Consider the following 14094-nt stretch of genomic DNA (forward strand, 5'->3'; position numbering starts at 1 on the left):
TTCCTTCATCAGGTTTGTAGAAATGTGTCTCTGCATCAGTGTCTCAGCAATGGATGCTCTGCAGTGAATGGGTGCCGTCAGAATGAGAGTCTGATAAAAACATCACAATAATCCACAGCACTCCAGTCCATCAGTTAACATCTGGAGAAGACAAAAGCTGAGACAAATCCAGCATTAAGACGAGTCTATAATCCATAATAACACTTCCTCCAGTTAAATAAGTGTTCTGGTCTGAATCAGGAGAGAAATCTGCAGATCAAAACAGTCCAAAACAGCTCTAAACAAATATGTGGCTGGATTTTGATGTGAGAGGCAACAGGAGATGCACTTTTTCACTGGAGGAAGCATTATTATGGATTATGGATTTTAGTTAAAAATGTCTTAATGCTGGATGTGTTTCAGCTTTTGTCTTCTCCAGATGTTAACTGATGGACTGGAGTGCTGTGGATTATTGTGATGTTTTTATCAGACTCTCATTCTGACGGCACCCATTCACTGCAGAGCATCCATTGCTGAGACACTGATTGTCTCTCATTATCATGTTCTGATATACAGTGAAGAGAAACAAAAACAGCTGGAATCACAAATGTATTGCTGAACCTGTGAAATATCCCCCAACTAAACACACACACACACACACACACACACATCTGTACTGTGTTCGCGGCACATGTTTACTGCACACAAAGTAAATATTCTTCAATTCAAACACAGGCTCAAAGTACAGATTCACACACACACACACACAGCAGGATCTCATTTCTCACGCAGGAGGTAAGTGAAAAGTTGAGATTTTTATTCAAGTGAAATCCATAAGTATTTCGTGAATTATTAATAACGTAGCAATAATCTGAATCAGACAGAGACTGGCGGTCTGATCTATTCTAGATTGGTTTAGTGTGTTTTATATCACAGATGAATCTGATTAACAATCTAGTTTAACCTTGAGTGAGAAACGCTGATCCGTTACAGTGTTGCAAGTTCAGAACCATTTTATGGTATTGCTATAATATTTCTGGCTGTTTGTTGTTTTAGAGTTACTTCAGATGTTAATAAAGTTGTTGGTGTTGTTTGTTTTCAGTGTTTTGGTTTCTCGGTTGGAAATGTATGAACAGAACAACAGAATTAAAAGCTATAAATGTTCTTTTATATTTCAAACTATGAAAAAATAACAGGGACTTTTATTTTGCCAGTTTCTCTGAAAGTCTAAATCATTTTTAATATGTTAAGAAGTCATCGAGTGATGGAGCTAAATGTCCAAATTATCTTTTAATTCTTTTCTCAGTATTCAAAAAGCTTTTCAACCTCTCTTTCTGGAGTTATTGATGGATAAATCAGTGCTTATGTGGGTGTCAAACCTTTAGAGTTTCAATACTCTTGAAATCTTGTCATCATTAGTTTTTTTAATTTTTATTTTATTTTACACACAAATCCAAGAATTGCACAGACAAAATGCAAAATCTCTCACATCTCTTGCAAAATGAAGCACTGCATTCAAAATATCACAAACACATCTCAAAACGTTTGCAAACACCTTTGCCATAATATTAATTCCTGTTAGATTTTTGTGTGTTACACAGAGAACTGTGTGTTGAGTTTCGCAAAAAGTGGTTCACTGAACTCAGTGAATTTGCATCGTGCAAAAGCATTCGACCAATAGAAGCTCTGAACACCGCAGACTGAGCTCTTGTCTCGCCTGTGATTGGCTGGAGGAACGTCAGCCCTGTTGTCATCAGTGTTTCATTGAAACCGGATTGAAGCCATTTTCAGACCGTCATCTCAATATGAAGAGGTTGTCTCTGCTGTGACATCATTTCCTGCAGAAGAATGAATGAATGAATGATTGATGAACATTCATGAACATGTGTGTGTTTGCAGGTCCAGACTCGGTCATCATGAGGGCCGTCACGTCCGAAAGCGGCTCTGGAAACGAATATACAGACGAGTTAGAGAATCCAGACGCCAGTGACGACACCGAGTTCTGGAGGAAAGGTGTGAGAGAACAAAAACATGAAAACAGATGAATGCACATAATAAACAATGTGTTAGAAAGGTTTGCGTGAGGATTAGGAGATAGAAAGCATCATTAGTTCAATAGAAAAACTATGGAAGTCTATGGAAAGACCCCATAGAGAGACAAACACAAAAGTCTGTGTGTGTGTGTGTGTACCTGGTGTTCATCACGTTATAGGATAGTATAAGGATAGTAATACCAGTAAATTTTGACCTTGTGGAAACATTTTTGTAGGTCGCCATGAGGAAACAAGCTTATAAATCACACAGAATAAAGTTTTTTGAAAATCTAAAAATTTTCAAAAAACAGTAAATGTTTCAGAGAGACAGTAAATACAGTTTGTACAGTATAAAAACCATTACGCCTATGGAATGTCCCCATAAAACATGGAAACACAACATTTGTGTGTGTGTGTGTTCTTCCTCCAGCATTCCTCTGCTCATTGACTGGCTGTAGTTTATTCAGCTGCTCAACCTCCTTTGACCTTTAACCTCAGCGTTTGACACACACACACTGAGTTCTCCCCCTAGCAACGTCCTAGCAACCACTCAGATTCAGAAGAATCGCACAGCAACAAGTGAAAAATTCCACTCGTAACATCTTAGCAACCATACATCAACGCCCTGGCAACAACAACACTTCATTTTTGCACAGACAAATTAATCACATTTTCCTTCATAAAATATCACCGTCAAGTTTTAGAATATTAAATCATTAAAATAAAAATGGTAAAAAACACAATAAAATGTAGACTGTCAATATACACTGAGAACAAATTGCTGTGTTTCACAAATAATTAAAAAGATGCAGCAAGTGACATTGAATTAAATAGTAGAATGACCAAAAAAGTATTTTCTTGTAAAACACACTCCAATAATATTTATTTACAACATATTTTTTTTTTTACAGTGATAACAAATGAGACAAGGCGATATATAAACTATAAACATGTGGTGAATGGAAACTAGGCTTCCATCAAACATCATTTTTGCGTTCACATTTGCTCCAGTAGCAAAAGATAAAACTCCACTGCATTTCTATGACTTTCCAAAAGACTGTCACAAAGCAGCTAGTTTTCAGCATAGTTTTCTAACCTAATGAATACAAAGAAAAAAGAAAGAAATCAGAAGAAATGATTCTCAAAACGTGCTCTGAAGTCCCGATCTGGACCAAATGATTCGCGATACGCAATCCGATTGGACGGCTTCAAATCAGTGAATCATTTTGCGACAGCTTTGTTTCTCCCATCACTACGTGCTTTTTAAAATCATTAAAAGTGATGTCAAAATTCGAAAATTGCTTGTGAATCGGCTATAGGCTATTTATTATTTTACTAAAAAAAAAACAAGTGCAATAATACTATTATTACTATTATTAATTTTTTTTAATAGTTAGTTTTTAGAGTTATTTTTATTTTATTTTATTATATTTATTTTGTTTTATTTAATGAATCACTCTATGTGCGGTGTGAGCACCAATCCAAATCTCCAGGCGCTCCAGACTGAAAAACGTATGTGCACCCCTGCTCATAAATGTGCTATGCATTTATTTAATTATTTTTAAATGTTTCAACCTTCATATACCAAAATATATTTCAAAATATGCTGTAGGGGAAAGAAGATAGGCCTGCCTACATTTCCAATTTTACAGTATATATATTTTTTAAATATATTAATTTTTTATTTTTAAATATACATTTAAAAAAAGAAAAGAAAAGAGCAAATAGGCCCCAAGACTATTACTACTGGTAAAAAATATATTTATGCAAATGCATTTTGAAACATATTTTAGCAAATATATATTTGGCCATTTTTGTATGTTTTGAATATATAAACATATTAAAAATATATATATTGATAGATTGAGTGATTGATAGATTGTCTGTATGGTACAGCTCCAGAATAAGTGTGTGTGTGTGTGTGTGTTAGACTCGTCTGTGCGCAGGATCCTAGCAGCGCCCTCTGGCGGTCGCTGGCGGTGGCAGGTGTTTGCCGCGATCAGTGTAACAGCTCTGATTCTGCTGCTGCTGATCATCACAGTATCTGTGAGCCGTGAGTAAAACACACCGAAAAACATCATCATACTGACAGCATGTTTTGTCCTATTTGTCTTTATTAATTTCTAAATATCTGTTTTTTACATTGTCAGTGTAATTGTAAGTCGGTCCAACATTTTTGCATTTATGATCGATTTTTGATCACAGTTTCATGTCATCTAAAGTCTTTATTTATAGCAATGGTGGCTATAACATACTCATAATTCATAAATAGAGCTTATATGTTAACATCAGACCATTACACTATTTTGATAACGTAATACCAACAACATTACAGCAGCAGTTTTAAAGATGTTTTCTTTGGATTGTATGACTACTCAAAAGGGAATATAGCAAAATATAACCTAATTAGCCTGCTAATTTGTAATGCTTCCTGCCAGCAAATTTTCACATAAACAAAAATATGGTTTAGCGAAACACTCCATTAATATGACGCGCTGCAGCTCAAAATACATGTTAGATGGAAACATTGTGCATTATAATCAAGTTTGTACCTTAATTCACTATGTTTTAAATAGTTTGACCACTGCAGTTCAGTGACTTAGTTGCTTATTTACATGCATATTATGAACATATTGGCTGTTTATTAATACTTATAAAGCACATATTCTTCATGGCCATATATCCCTATGCATTAACTAAAGTTGTAGTTAATGGTTTGTTAATAGAGAGAACTGGACCTTAAAATAAAGTGTGACCGTATGCTTTGTACATTAAGTTTAACAACATAAAGTTAAAGAGGGTAAACATTATCATTCAGCAGAATTGTGCTTGTATGTTTTAAACATTTTGGCTCCTTATATGTTTTTACTCTGCACATGTATTAAATGTGTGTCCTTGAAAGCGTGCAGTTTTCTACTGTATTTACTTTAACTTCTCAGGTAATATCAAAGGTATGACCTATTTCAGATGCAGCCGAAATTACAACAACAGTGGATGCATACAAATATGTGACCATGTACCACAAAACCAGTCATAAGGGTACATTTTTTTAAATTGAGACTTATACATCATCTGAAAGCTGAATAAATAAGCTTTCTAATGATATATGTTTGTTAGGATAGGACAAATATTTGTCTGAGATACAACTATTTGAAAATCTGGAATCTGAGGGTGCAAAAAAATCAAAATATTGAGAAAATCACCTTTAAAGTTGTTCAGATGAATTCTCAGCAATGCATATTACTAATCAAAAATTAAGTTTTGATATATTTACGGTAGGAAATTTACAAAATATCTTCATGGAACATGATAATTTCCTAATAATGTTTGGCATAAAAGAAAAATCTATAATTTTGACCCATACAATGTATTTTTGGCTTTTGCTACAAATATACCCCAGCGACTTAAGACTGGTTTTGTGGTCCAGGGTCACATATATTTAATTGTTTGATCAAAATTATTGTTAGGGACAATTTAGTAGTCGCTGGATTTTGGTAGGGACAACTTTCTTGAAAAATCTGCTTAGCACTTAGTTTATGGAATATATATATATATATATATATATATATATATATATATACACACACACACACACACACACACACACTGTAATGGAGCCAATGAGACGTGCGGATCCATTTGCAGGCTTTTATTAGACAGAGACGTGGTCATAACACAGGCAGGGTCAAACAACGGCAAACAGGTATGGCACGGGCAAGACACAGAGTAATCCTAGGACAGGCGTGGGTCGACGATCGGCGAACAATATCCAACAGGGTAAGGCAGAGAGATAATCCAGGTACAAGAGCAATAGTCCAGGCGAGACATAAACAGAGTCCAAACAGTGAGACAGGGGTAAATACAGGGAACACAGACTAGAAAACAAGAAACAGGTACTGTATCGCAGCTAACACTAGGGGAGTGATAAACGCAGGACAATACTGGAACTGAACAAGAAACACAGAATGGCACGGTAAGGCAGCTAGCGCTTGAAGAGAGCTATACGCAGATCAATACTCGGCGAACTGTGAAGGGAAGTCCAAGGTTTATGTAGGGTGTGTGATTGTGTGATAGTTCTTAGGTGGGAGCGTGTGATTAGTGCAATCAGCTGTGTGTGTCATCAGTGCAATGGATGATGGGAATTGTAGTCTGGTGAAGTGCAAAGGTAGTGTAGTGCAAGAGTCCATGTGGTGAGCGAGTGACCTCTGGTTGTGAGTGAGCGGAAGTTCATAGACCGGATTTGTGACACACACACACACACGCACACACACATATATATATATATATATATATATATATATATATATATAGTAGAAATTGTCCTAACACAAGAACGCATTTTGGTTTTAGGTTTTAGGACAACTTTGATGAAAGGTTTTGATCCACTTCAAATGTTGACTAGTGTATATATATATATATATATATATATGTATGTAACCCTGTTACTAGAAAACATGTTTTTTTGTGTTAGTGGGTGAATGTATGTATTTTGTACTATGTGTTGTTGCTTTAAGAGACTCGCTTACACAGGGAGTTCAGTTGAAACGCACTTGTGCTTAACAGCATGTTTGTTTGTTGCTGTTATCACCTTGGTTAAATTAGAGTATCTAAGTTCATTCCTCCAATCAGGAAGGAGAGGGGGCGGGACTTAGAAAAGAGAGAGAAGCAGGATATTGTTTGGTTAACGGGGGATTTTAGGCCATAAAACCTTAAACGTTTCCAGCGATTATCTCACAGTAAAAGCCAGAAACCGGGTTTCTTAAGTACAGTCCGCATTTCGTCCACATAGAGGTACTACTCGTGCCTTTATAGAGTGAAGAGAGTGACGCATGATGTCGATCGGAGAAACTCGGGATTTTAGACCATAAAATCTTTTATTGTTTCTATCGATATTTATGTTCCCGTTGATCTAAGGGTACTACGCGTGCCGTTAGAGAGAACGGAAGTGAGAAAGATTATAAAGATTCGTGATTATGTATGCTGTTTATTTTATGTTGTGAGTTCAACGTATGTCGTGTGATCAGCCTCGGACTCGGGACTTTATTTTCTGAAAACCCGTTCAAATAACAGTGAACTGAAAGTCGGCACGAGATGGATGGAGGACGTCACCAGATAGCCCTGTGAGTACTGTGAGCTCAACAGGTCCTCTGACATCGCGGGACGTGCACTTGATTCACCACTTCTCAAACTTGCCAAACCGGTTCAAAAGCAGATCACGGTATGGCCAGACAATGCCACCTCAGCACTGCAGGACTGCTTCCAGGACACAGACTGGAACATGTTTAAAGAGGCGCCACCTACAACAACCACACAGACCTACAGGAGTACACTGAAACTGTGACTGCTTACATCAAAAAGTGCATAGATGATGTGACAGTCACCAAGACCATCACCACACGCGCCAACCAGAAGCCATGGATGACAGCAGAGGTTCGTGGGCTGCTAAAGACCAGAGATGAAGCATTCAGATCAGGAGATAAAGCAGCCCTCAAAACAGCAAGAGCCAGTCTGTCTCATGGCATTAAGAAGGCAAAACATCATTATGCTAAAAAAATCAACAACAACTTCAGCGACAGTAAAAACACTCGGACCCTGTGGCAAGCCATTCAGACCATCACTGACTACAAGCCCCCGCCACAGGCCTGTGATGACAACACATCCCTCCCAGAGGCACTCAACCACTTCTACTCACGATTTGAGATACAGAACAACACACCTGCACAGAAACTACCCACATCTCCAAACGACCAGGTACTCTGTCTCTCCCCAGCCGATGTAAAGAAGACCCTATCCAGGATTAACCCACGAAAGGCTGCGGGCCCTGACAACATACCTGGACGTGTACTGAGAGACTGTGCTGCACAGCTGACGAATGTCTTAACAGACATCTTCAACATCTCGCTGAGCCAGGCAGTCGTCCCCACGTGTCTCAAATTCACCTCCGTAATCCCAGTACCAAAGAAGTCACATGTGTCCTGTCTGAATGACTATCGTCCCATAGCACTGACCCCAATCATGATGAAGTGCTTTGAGAGGTTAGTCATGCATCACATCAAGTCCAGTCTCCCAAACACGCTGGACCCATTCCAGTTTGCATATCGTCCAAACCGTTCCACGGACGATGCAATATCCACCACTCTCCACCTAGCTCTTACTCACCTGGAACAGAAAGACTCTTATGTTAGAATGCTGTTCATTGACTTCAGCTCAGCATTCAACACAATAATCCCACAACAGCTCATCCACAAACTAAACCTGCTGGGCATTAACACCTCCCTCTGTAATTGGATCCTGGACTTTTTAACTGCAAGACCTCAGTCAGTCCGTATCGGCCGCAACACCTCGAGCACTACCACACTGAGCACAGGGGCCCCACAAGGCTGTGTGCTCAGCCCGCTGCTCTTCACGCTGCTGACCCACGACTGCACTGCCAAGTCCAGCTCCAACCACATCATCAAGTTTGCTGATGACACAACTGTGGTAGGCCTCATCAGCAACAACGATGAAACGCACTACAGAGAGGAAGTGGCACAGCTGGCTGAATGGTGTGGTGCTAACAACCTGTCCCTCAATGTGAGTAAGACAAAAGAGGTTGTGATGGACTTCAGGATTAACTCCGGTGATCACCCCCCACTGACCATCGACGGCTCAACCGTGGAGAGAGTCGGTAGCACTAAATTCCTCGGGGTGCACATCACAAAGGATCTCACCTGGACCACCAACGTCACGTCACTCAACAAGAAGGGACAACAGCGCCTCTACTTTCTCAGCGCCTCTACTTTCTCCGTCGGCTGAAAAGGGAAAGTCTCCCTCCACCCATCCTCACCACCTTTTACAGGGGCACCATTGAGAGTGTGCTGACCAGCTGCATCACTGTCTGATGCAGGAACTGCAGTGCTGCTGACCGAAGACCCTACAACGGACAGTGAACACTGCCGCAAAGATCATCGGTGCCCCTCTTCCCTCCATCCTGGACATTTTCCTTGCACGATGCTCCAGCAAGGCCTCCAGCATCGTGAAGGACCCCACCCACCCCTCCTACAACCTCTTCCAGCTCCTGCCATCAGGAAAAAGGTACCGGAGTATCAAAGCTCGTTCTGTCAGATTGCTCAACAGCTTCTTTCCCCAGGCTGTGAGAGCTCTTAACTCCAATCTCCCTGTCCCCGCTCTGAAACCATGAACACCTCAGCCCCCCAACTATAAATAACTATTGACAAATTTCTCCTAAGTGCAATTCTGGGTGTGCTACACACAGGTGAGTGGGCTATACAAACCACCTGTAGTAACACACTCCTCCCACTATATGCACACTAGACACTTTCTATAAACACTCCCTGCTACAAAGACTCAATAAGATAATATATGTTTACTTGAATATTGCACTACAAAATAATGTTTACTTGAGCATTGCACTTCTAAATCTTTTGCACTATGCGCTGCTTCCCACAAAATCTCTCTTCTGAACAATTTAATGTACAAAATATATATTTTCTGCACAATTTCATGTACAAATATCTCTTTAGCACAATTTCATGTACAGTATTTATGTAAAGTTCTTGTACAGTCTCAGTTTGTGTATGTGTAGTCAACTAGGTATAGTAGTTATAGTATTTATAGTATATGTATAGTCAGATGGTTAAACTGTTGTATATCTCTATTGTTTTTTCCTATATTTGCATTGCTGTATGTTTATCTCATGTCTAACTAGTATGTAGCACCGTGGTCCTGCGAGACACGACATTTCGTTCCACTATATGTCCACACATGTAGCAGAATGACAATAAAGCTCAACTTGACTTGACTACTAAAACAATTTGCTCACATTGGATCATTGAAGTAACGCAGACTTTATTTAGTTTGCTCGGCTGAGCGAAGAGGCCTTTGTTTTTACTGGCCACAACGATTGCAAGCATCGAATCAGGCCTGCAACGGGGTGGGTTTCAGCGGGACTTGTGTGTGTGTGTGTGTGTATGAGTGAGTGTGGATCCACATATTCATTAATCTGACCGGTCTTAATATAGTATTTCACTGGGATTTTTCAAATCTGAGCTGATTGATACTGTTAAAGTTAGGTTTGTTAACGTTTGTGCCTAGAACACAATTGTTAGTATTATTTTGAAGTGTTATAAGCTAACACTGTAGAAAATCTTTCATGTTATGTGGAAAGGTAAATTTCAGTTGGTGAGAGAATTTGAAGTATAAGACAGGGAAAAGGATAAATTAGAGAAAAATAATTGAAAGTGAGTGTTGAAGAGAAATAACTTTGTTTTAGTTAAAAGCATAAAAGACAGACAACAGGTTGGTTTAATTCCTTTATTGCTGTATTGTTTGGTTTGGTTTCATTACTTTGCAATATTTGTTTATTGAATTTATTTTATTGTTAAAACCCTACATCTGCAGCAGTCATATCATTTGCCTACTTTAATTCATTTCAATACATTTTTGAAGTCACTCACTTAACTGTGTAGTGTGTTGTGTTCCATTTCCTTGATTGAATTGTATAGTGAGTATGTGAAGAAAGCATAAGTCAACAAGAAATCAGTTAGTGATACATTTCCATCTGAAGACAGCTAGACAAAGGATCAATTAGAATTTCCCTTATCAGTCCGGCGGTAAATTGGTAAGGGGGCTACATATATACACACAACATAAATATATATATATATATATATATATACTGTATATACACAACAGTACAAACTGGAATTTAAAGGGTTACAATTCTAAAAATGAATGCAATTTTGCTAATTATGATAAAATACAAACAAACAAACAAAAAGTGTATCAGTGAAAGCAACAACAAAAAAATCCATATAACAATTAAATTTTTTTTTTTTGCTTCTTCTAAGTAACTTCTTAAATAGACACAAGGTTAAACAATTTTAAACTTTTTTTTTTTTTTAAACTTCTTTAAACTTTCAAGTTTTTTTTGGTAGAAAATGTACATTGGCATTGTAACTACTTTCCAACTCGTAAATACGAACTTGACCAAAACGTAACGAGGAACATGTACACAAATAAGTGCATATTTTCATACATTTTACAAAGTTCAAACTAGAGCTATCAATAAAAAGTAATGCTTCATTTCTTCATATGTGTATCTGTGTTTTGTTAGATGTGAAGTTTGACAGGAAGTTCTCAACTACAGAGATGAACATACAGAATCTGACGCAAACGCTTGTGAGCGTCATAACCAGAACACGTGACCTAGAGGAACATGGTAATGAAGCCTTACTAACTAAAAAAAACCTAGTAGGTCAACTAGAAATGGAAGAAAATCAAGTCCCACCTACATTAGTTTTTTCACTGAATTTTTTCAGCTATGTCACAATATAGAAGTAAAATGTGTTTTAAAATGATGTGTGTTCAGGACATAAACTGCTTTTGGAGATCAGTAATCTGGAGTTTAACCAAGAGACGATGCAAAGCATGATTAATGATAGTAAGTAGCACACGAATACATATGCAGACAACCCAAACTAATGTAAATCTACTGCATATCTTAATATATGTGTGTGTTTGTCTAGTGTCCAATTCAGCGCAGGCACTCCGTGACAGAGTTTCAGATCTGAAATGCCAGATTAACAAGATAAGGAACAACAGTAAGTGAGGCTATAGTAGTGTGTCCTCATGTCTCGTGCAGAATGTGACACATCTGTGTATGTTCAGACACGCAGGAGCTGTGCTGTCCTGATGGATGGCTTCTCTTCTCCTCACACTGTTATTTATTCTCTGATGACGGGATGCCATGGGATGCGGCCAGAGACGAGTGTAAGAAGAAGAGATCAGAGTTGCTCGTCTTAAAAAGCCAACAGGAGAAGGTCAGAGCTGATCCGTACTGTACAACTTAACCAAAAAACAACTAAACCAACACAAATAAACACACCAAACGTAACCAGCAGCACCAGCCACAGAACTACACCAAAAGAACTACTCAATACAACTAAGCCAACACAACTTAACCAGAACAAATAAACCAATACAACTAAACCAACACAACTTAACCAGAACAACTAAACCAACAGAACTACTCAACACAACTAAGCCAACACAAATTAACCAGAACAAATAAACCAATACAACTAAACCAGCAGAACTAAACTAGCACAGCTTAACCAGAACATCTAAACCAACAGAGCTACTCAACACAACTAAACCAACACAACTTAACCAGAACAACTAAACCAAAACAACTCAATCAAAACAACTAAACTAACACAAACCAAACCAACCAAGACAAATAAATCAACACAACTAAACAAAAACAAATACACTAAAACAACAAAACCAGCACAACTAAACCAACATAAATAAACCAACAAAGCTAAATTTAAACAACTAAACCAGCACACTTAACCAAAACAAATTAATGAAAACAACTAAACCAACACAACTAAACTACTGTAACAGCATCAACAACACAAGTAAACCAGCAGAAATAAATGAAAACAACCGACACAAATCAAAACAACTAAACCATCAAACTAACCCACCATCACCAAACACACAACTAAACACAACTTCCTGGAGTCTTTAGCCATTTTCAAAAAACATCTAAAGACACATCTTTTTCGCCATCACCTCACCAATTAGTACTAGCACTTACCTATTCGTTTCGTTTCGTTTCGGTCTAATTTATAAAAAAAAAAAACCTTGCTATGTGCACTGTGCTAGACTAACTGAGACTTGTCACAGCACTTGTATATTGTTGCTCTCTCGCTGCTCTGATTGCTTGTAAGCTGCTTTGGATAAAAGCGTCTGCTAAAAGACTAAATGTAAATGTAGAGCAGCATGTTTATTAGTAATTGTGTGTGTGTTCAGAGTTTCGTGGTCAGTAATACCATGCCTCTGTACTACTGGTTGGGTTTGACTGACGGCCGCACCGGTGAGTGGGAGTGGCTGGATGGGACGCCGTACACGATCATCAGGAGGTGAGTGTGTGTCCACTGTCAGGAGCCTCGTTCACACTCCAGCGTTCATCATGTGTGTGTGTGTGTGTGTGTGTGTGCAGTGAATGGATGCCCGGTCAGCCGGATGACTGGAAGGCTCACGGTTTGGGAGGTGGTGAAGACTGTGCTCACTTTCATCACAATGGACGCTATAATGATGACCACTGCTCTCGCCGCTACCGCTACATCTGCAAAGCTCACGCCTCCTCTATCTGAGACCTTCAAAGCATCGACACTTCACAACAAAACTACATCCAACCAACAAACAACATCAGTGTGAATATAAACACTAATAATGTTTAATATTTCAAGGTTTCTGATTCTTATATTTACTGTATATAAGCAACAAAAACTATTCATTTATGTTTCATTTTTATTTTCTATTGATTTTGGAGGCATGGCAAGGTATTTTAGTTTAGGCATGTTTTAGTTTAGTTTCTCACATTACTGTGCTACAAAAAATGTTGCTCTGGATGAAAACAACCGCTAAACGAATAAATCTAACACTGTATTTTGATGCTACTGCCATGCTTAAAAATGAACTTTAACTGAAAGTGTCCTTAACCTCACGACATCCAAGATGTAGATGAGTTTGCTTCTTCATCAGATTTGGAGAAATGGATCCATTGCAGTGAATGGGTGCCGTGAATGAGAGTCGAAATAGCTGATAAAAACATCACAATAATCCGTTACTATGGATTATAGACTAGCCAGATGCAACGGTTTGAAGTTAAAAGCGACTTAATGCTGGATTAGTTTCAGCTTTTGTCTTCTCCAGATGTTAACTGATGGACTGGAGTGCTGTGGATTATTGTGATGTTTTTATCAGACTCTCATTCTGACGGCACCCATTCACTGCAGAGCATCCATTGCTGAGACACTGATGCAGAGACACATTTCTACAAACCTGATGAAGAAACAAACTCATCCTAATCTTAACTTTCAGTTAATATTCATTTTTGTGTTACAGTAATGTTGTAATAATGTTACTGTATACCAATGTAGTAATGCTGTACTATGTTTAAATCATTTCTAAGAATGCTGATAATCTAGTACTATTGCAATGTGAATGTAAAGTGAATATACAAATGATACATCAAAATGTTTCACAGATTACTGAGAATTTGAAAAAA

At 38.2% G+C, this 14094-nt stretch overlaps 1 protein-coding gene across 1 annotated transcript; it reads left to right on the plus strand.

Annotated features, from left to right (window-relative positions):
• Positions 1–664: 664 nt before the first annotated feature.
• asgr1a (asialoglycoprotein receptor 1a) lies at positions 665–14092 on the plus strand. The gene is made up of 9 exons (XM_058762620.1): positions 665–774; positions 1879–1992; positions 3943–4065; positions 11128–11232; positions 11383–11454; positions 11540–11614; positions 11682–11833; positions 12834–12943; positions 13024–14092. The coding sequence occupies exons 2-9, from the start codon at positions 1896–1898 to the stop codon at positions 13175–13177; spliced, it is 888 nt and encodes a 295-aa protein (XP_058618603.1). The 5' UTR covers positions 665–774; positions 1879–1895; the 3' UTR covers positions 13178–14092.
• The last annotated feature ends 2 nt before the right edge of the window (positions 14093–14094 follow it).

This window comes from Onychostoma macrolepis, chromosome 23, assembly GCF_012432095.1.
Source record: "Onychostoma macrolepis isolate SWU-2019 chromosome 23, ASM1243209v1, whole genome shotgun sequence".
NCBI classification, from domain to species: domain Eukaryota; kingdom Metazoa; phylum Chordata; class Actinopteri; order Cypriniformes; family Cyprinidae; genus Onychostoma; species Onychostoma macrolepis.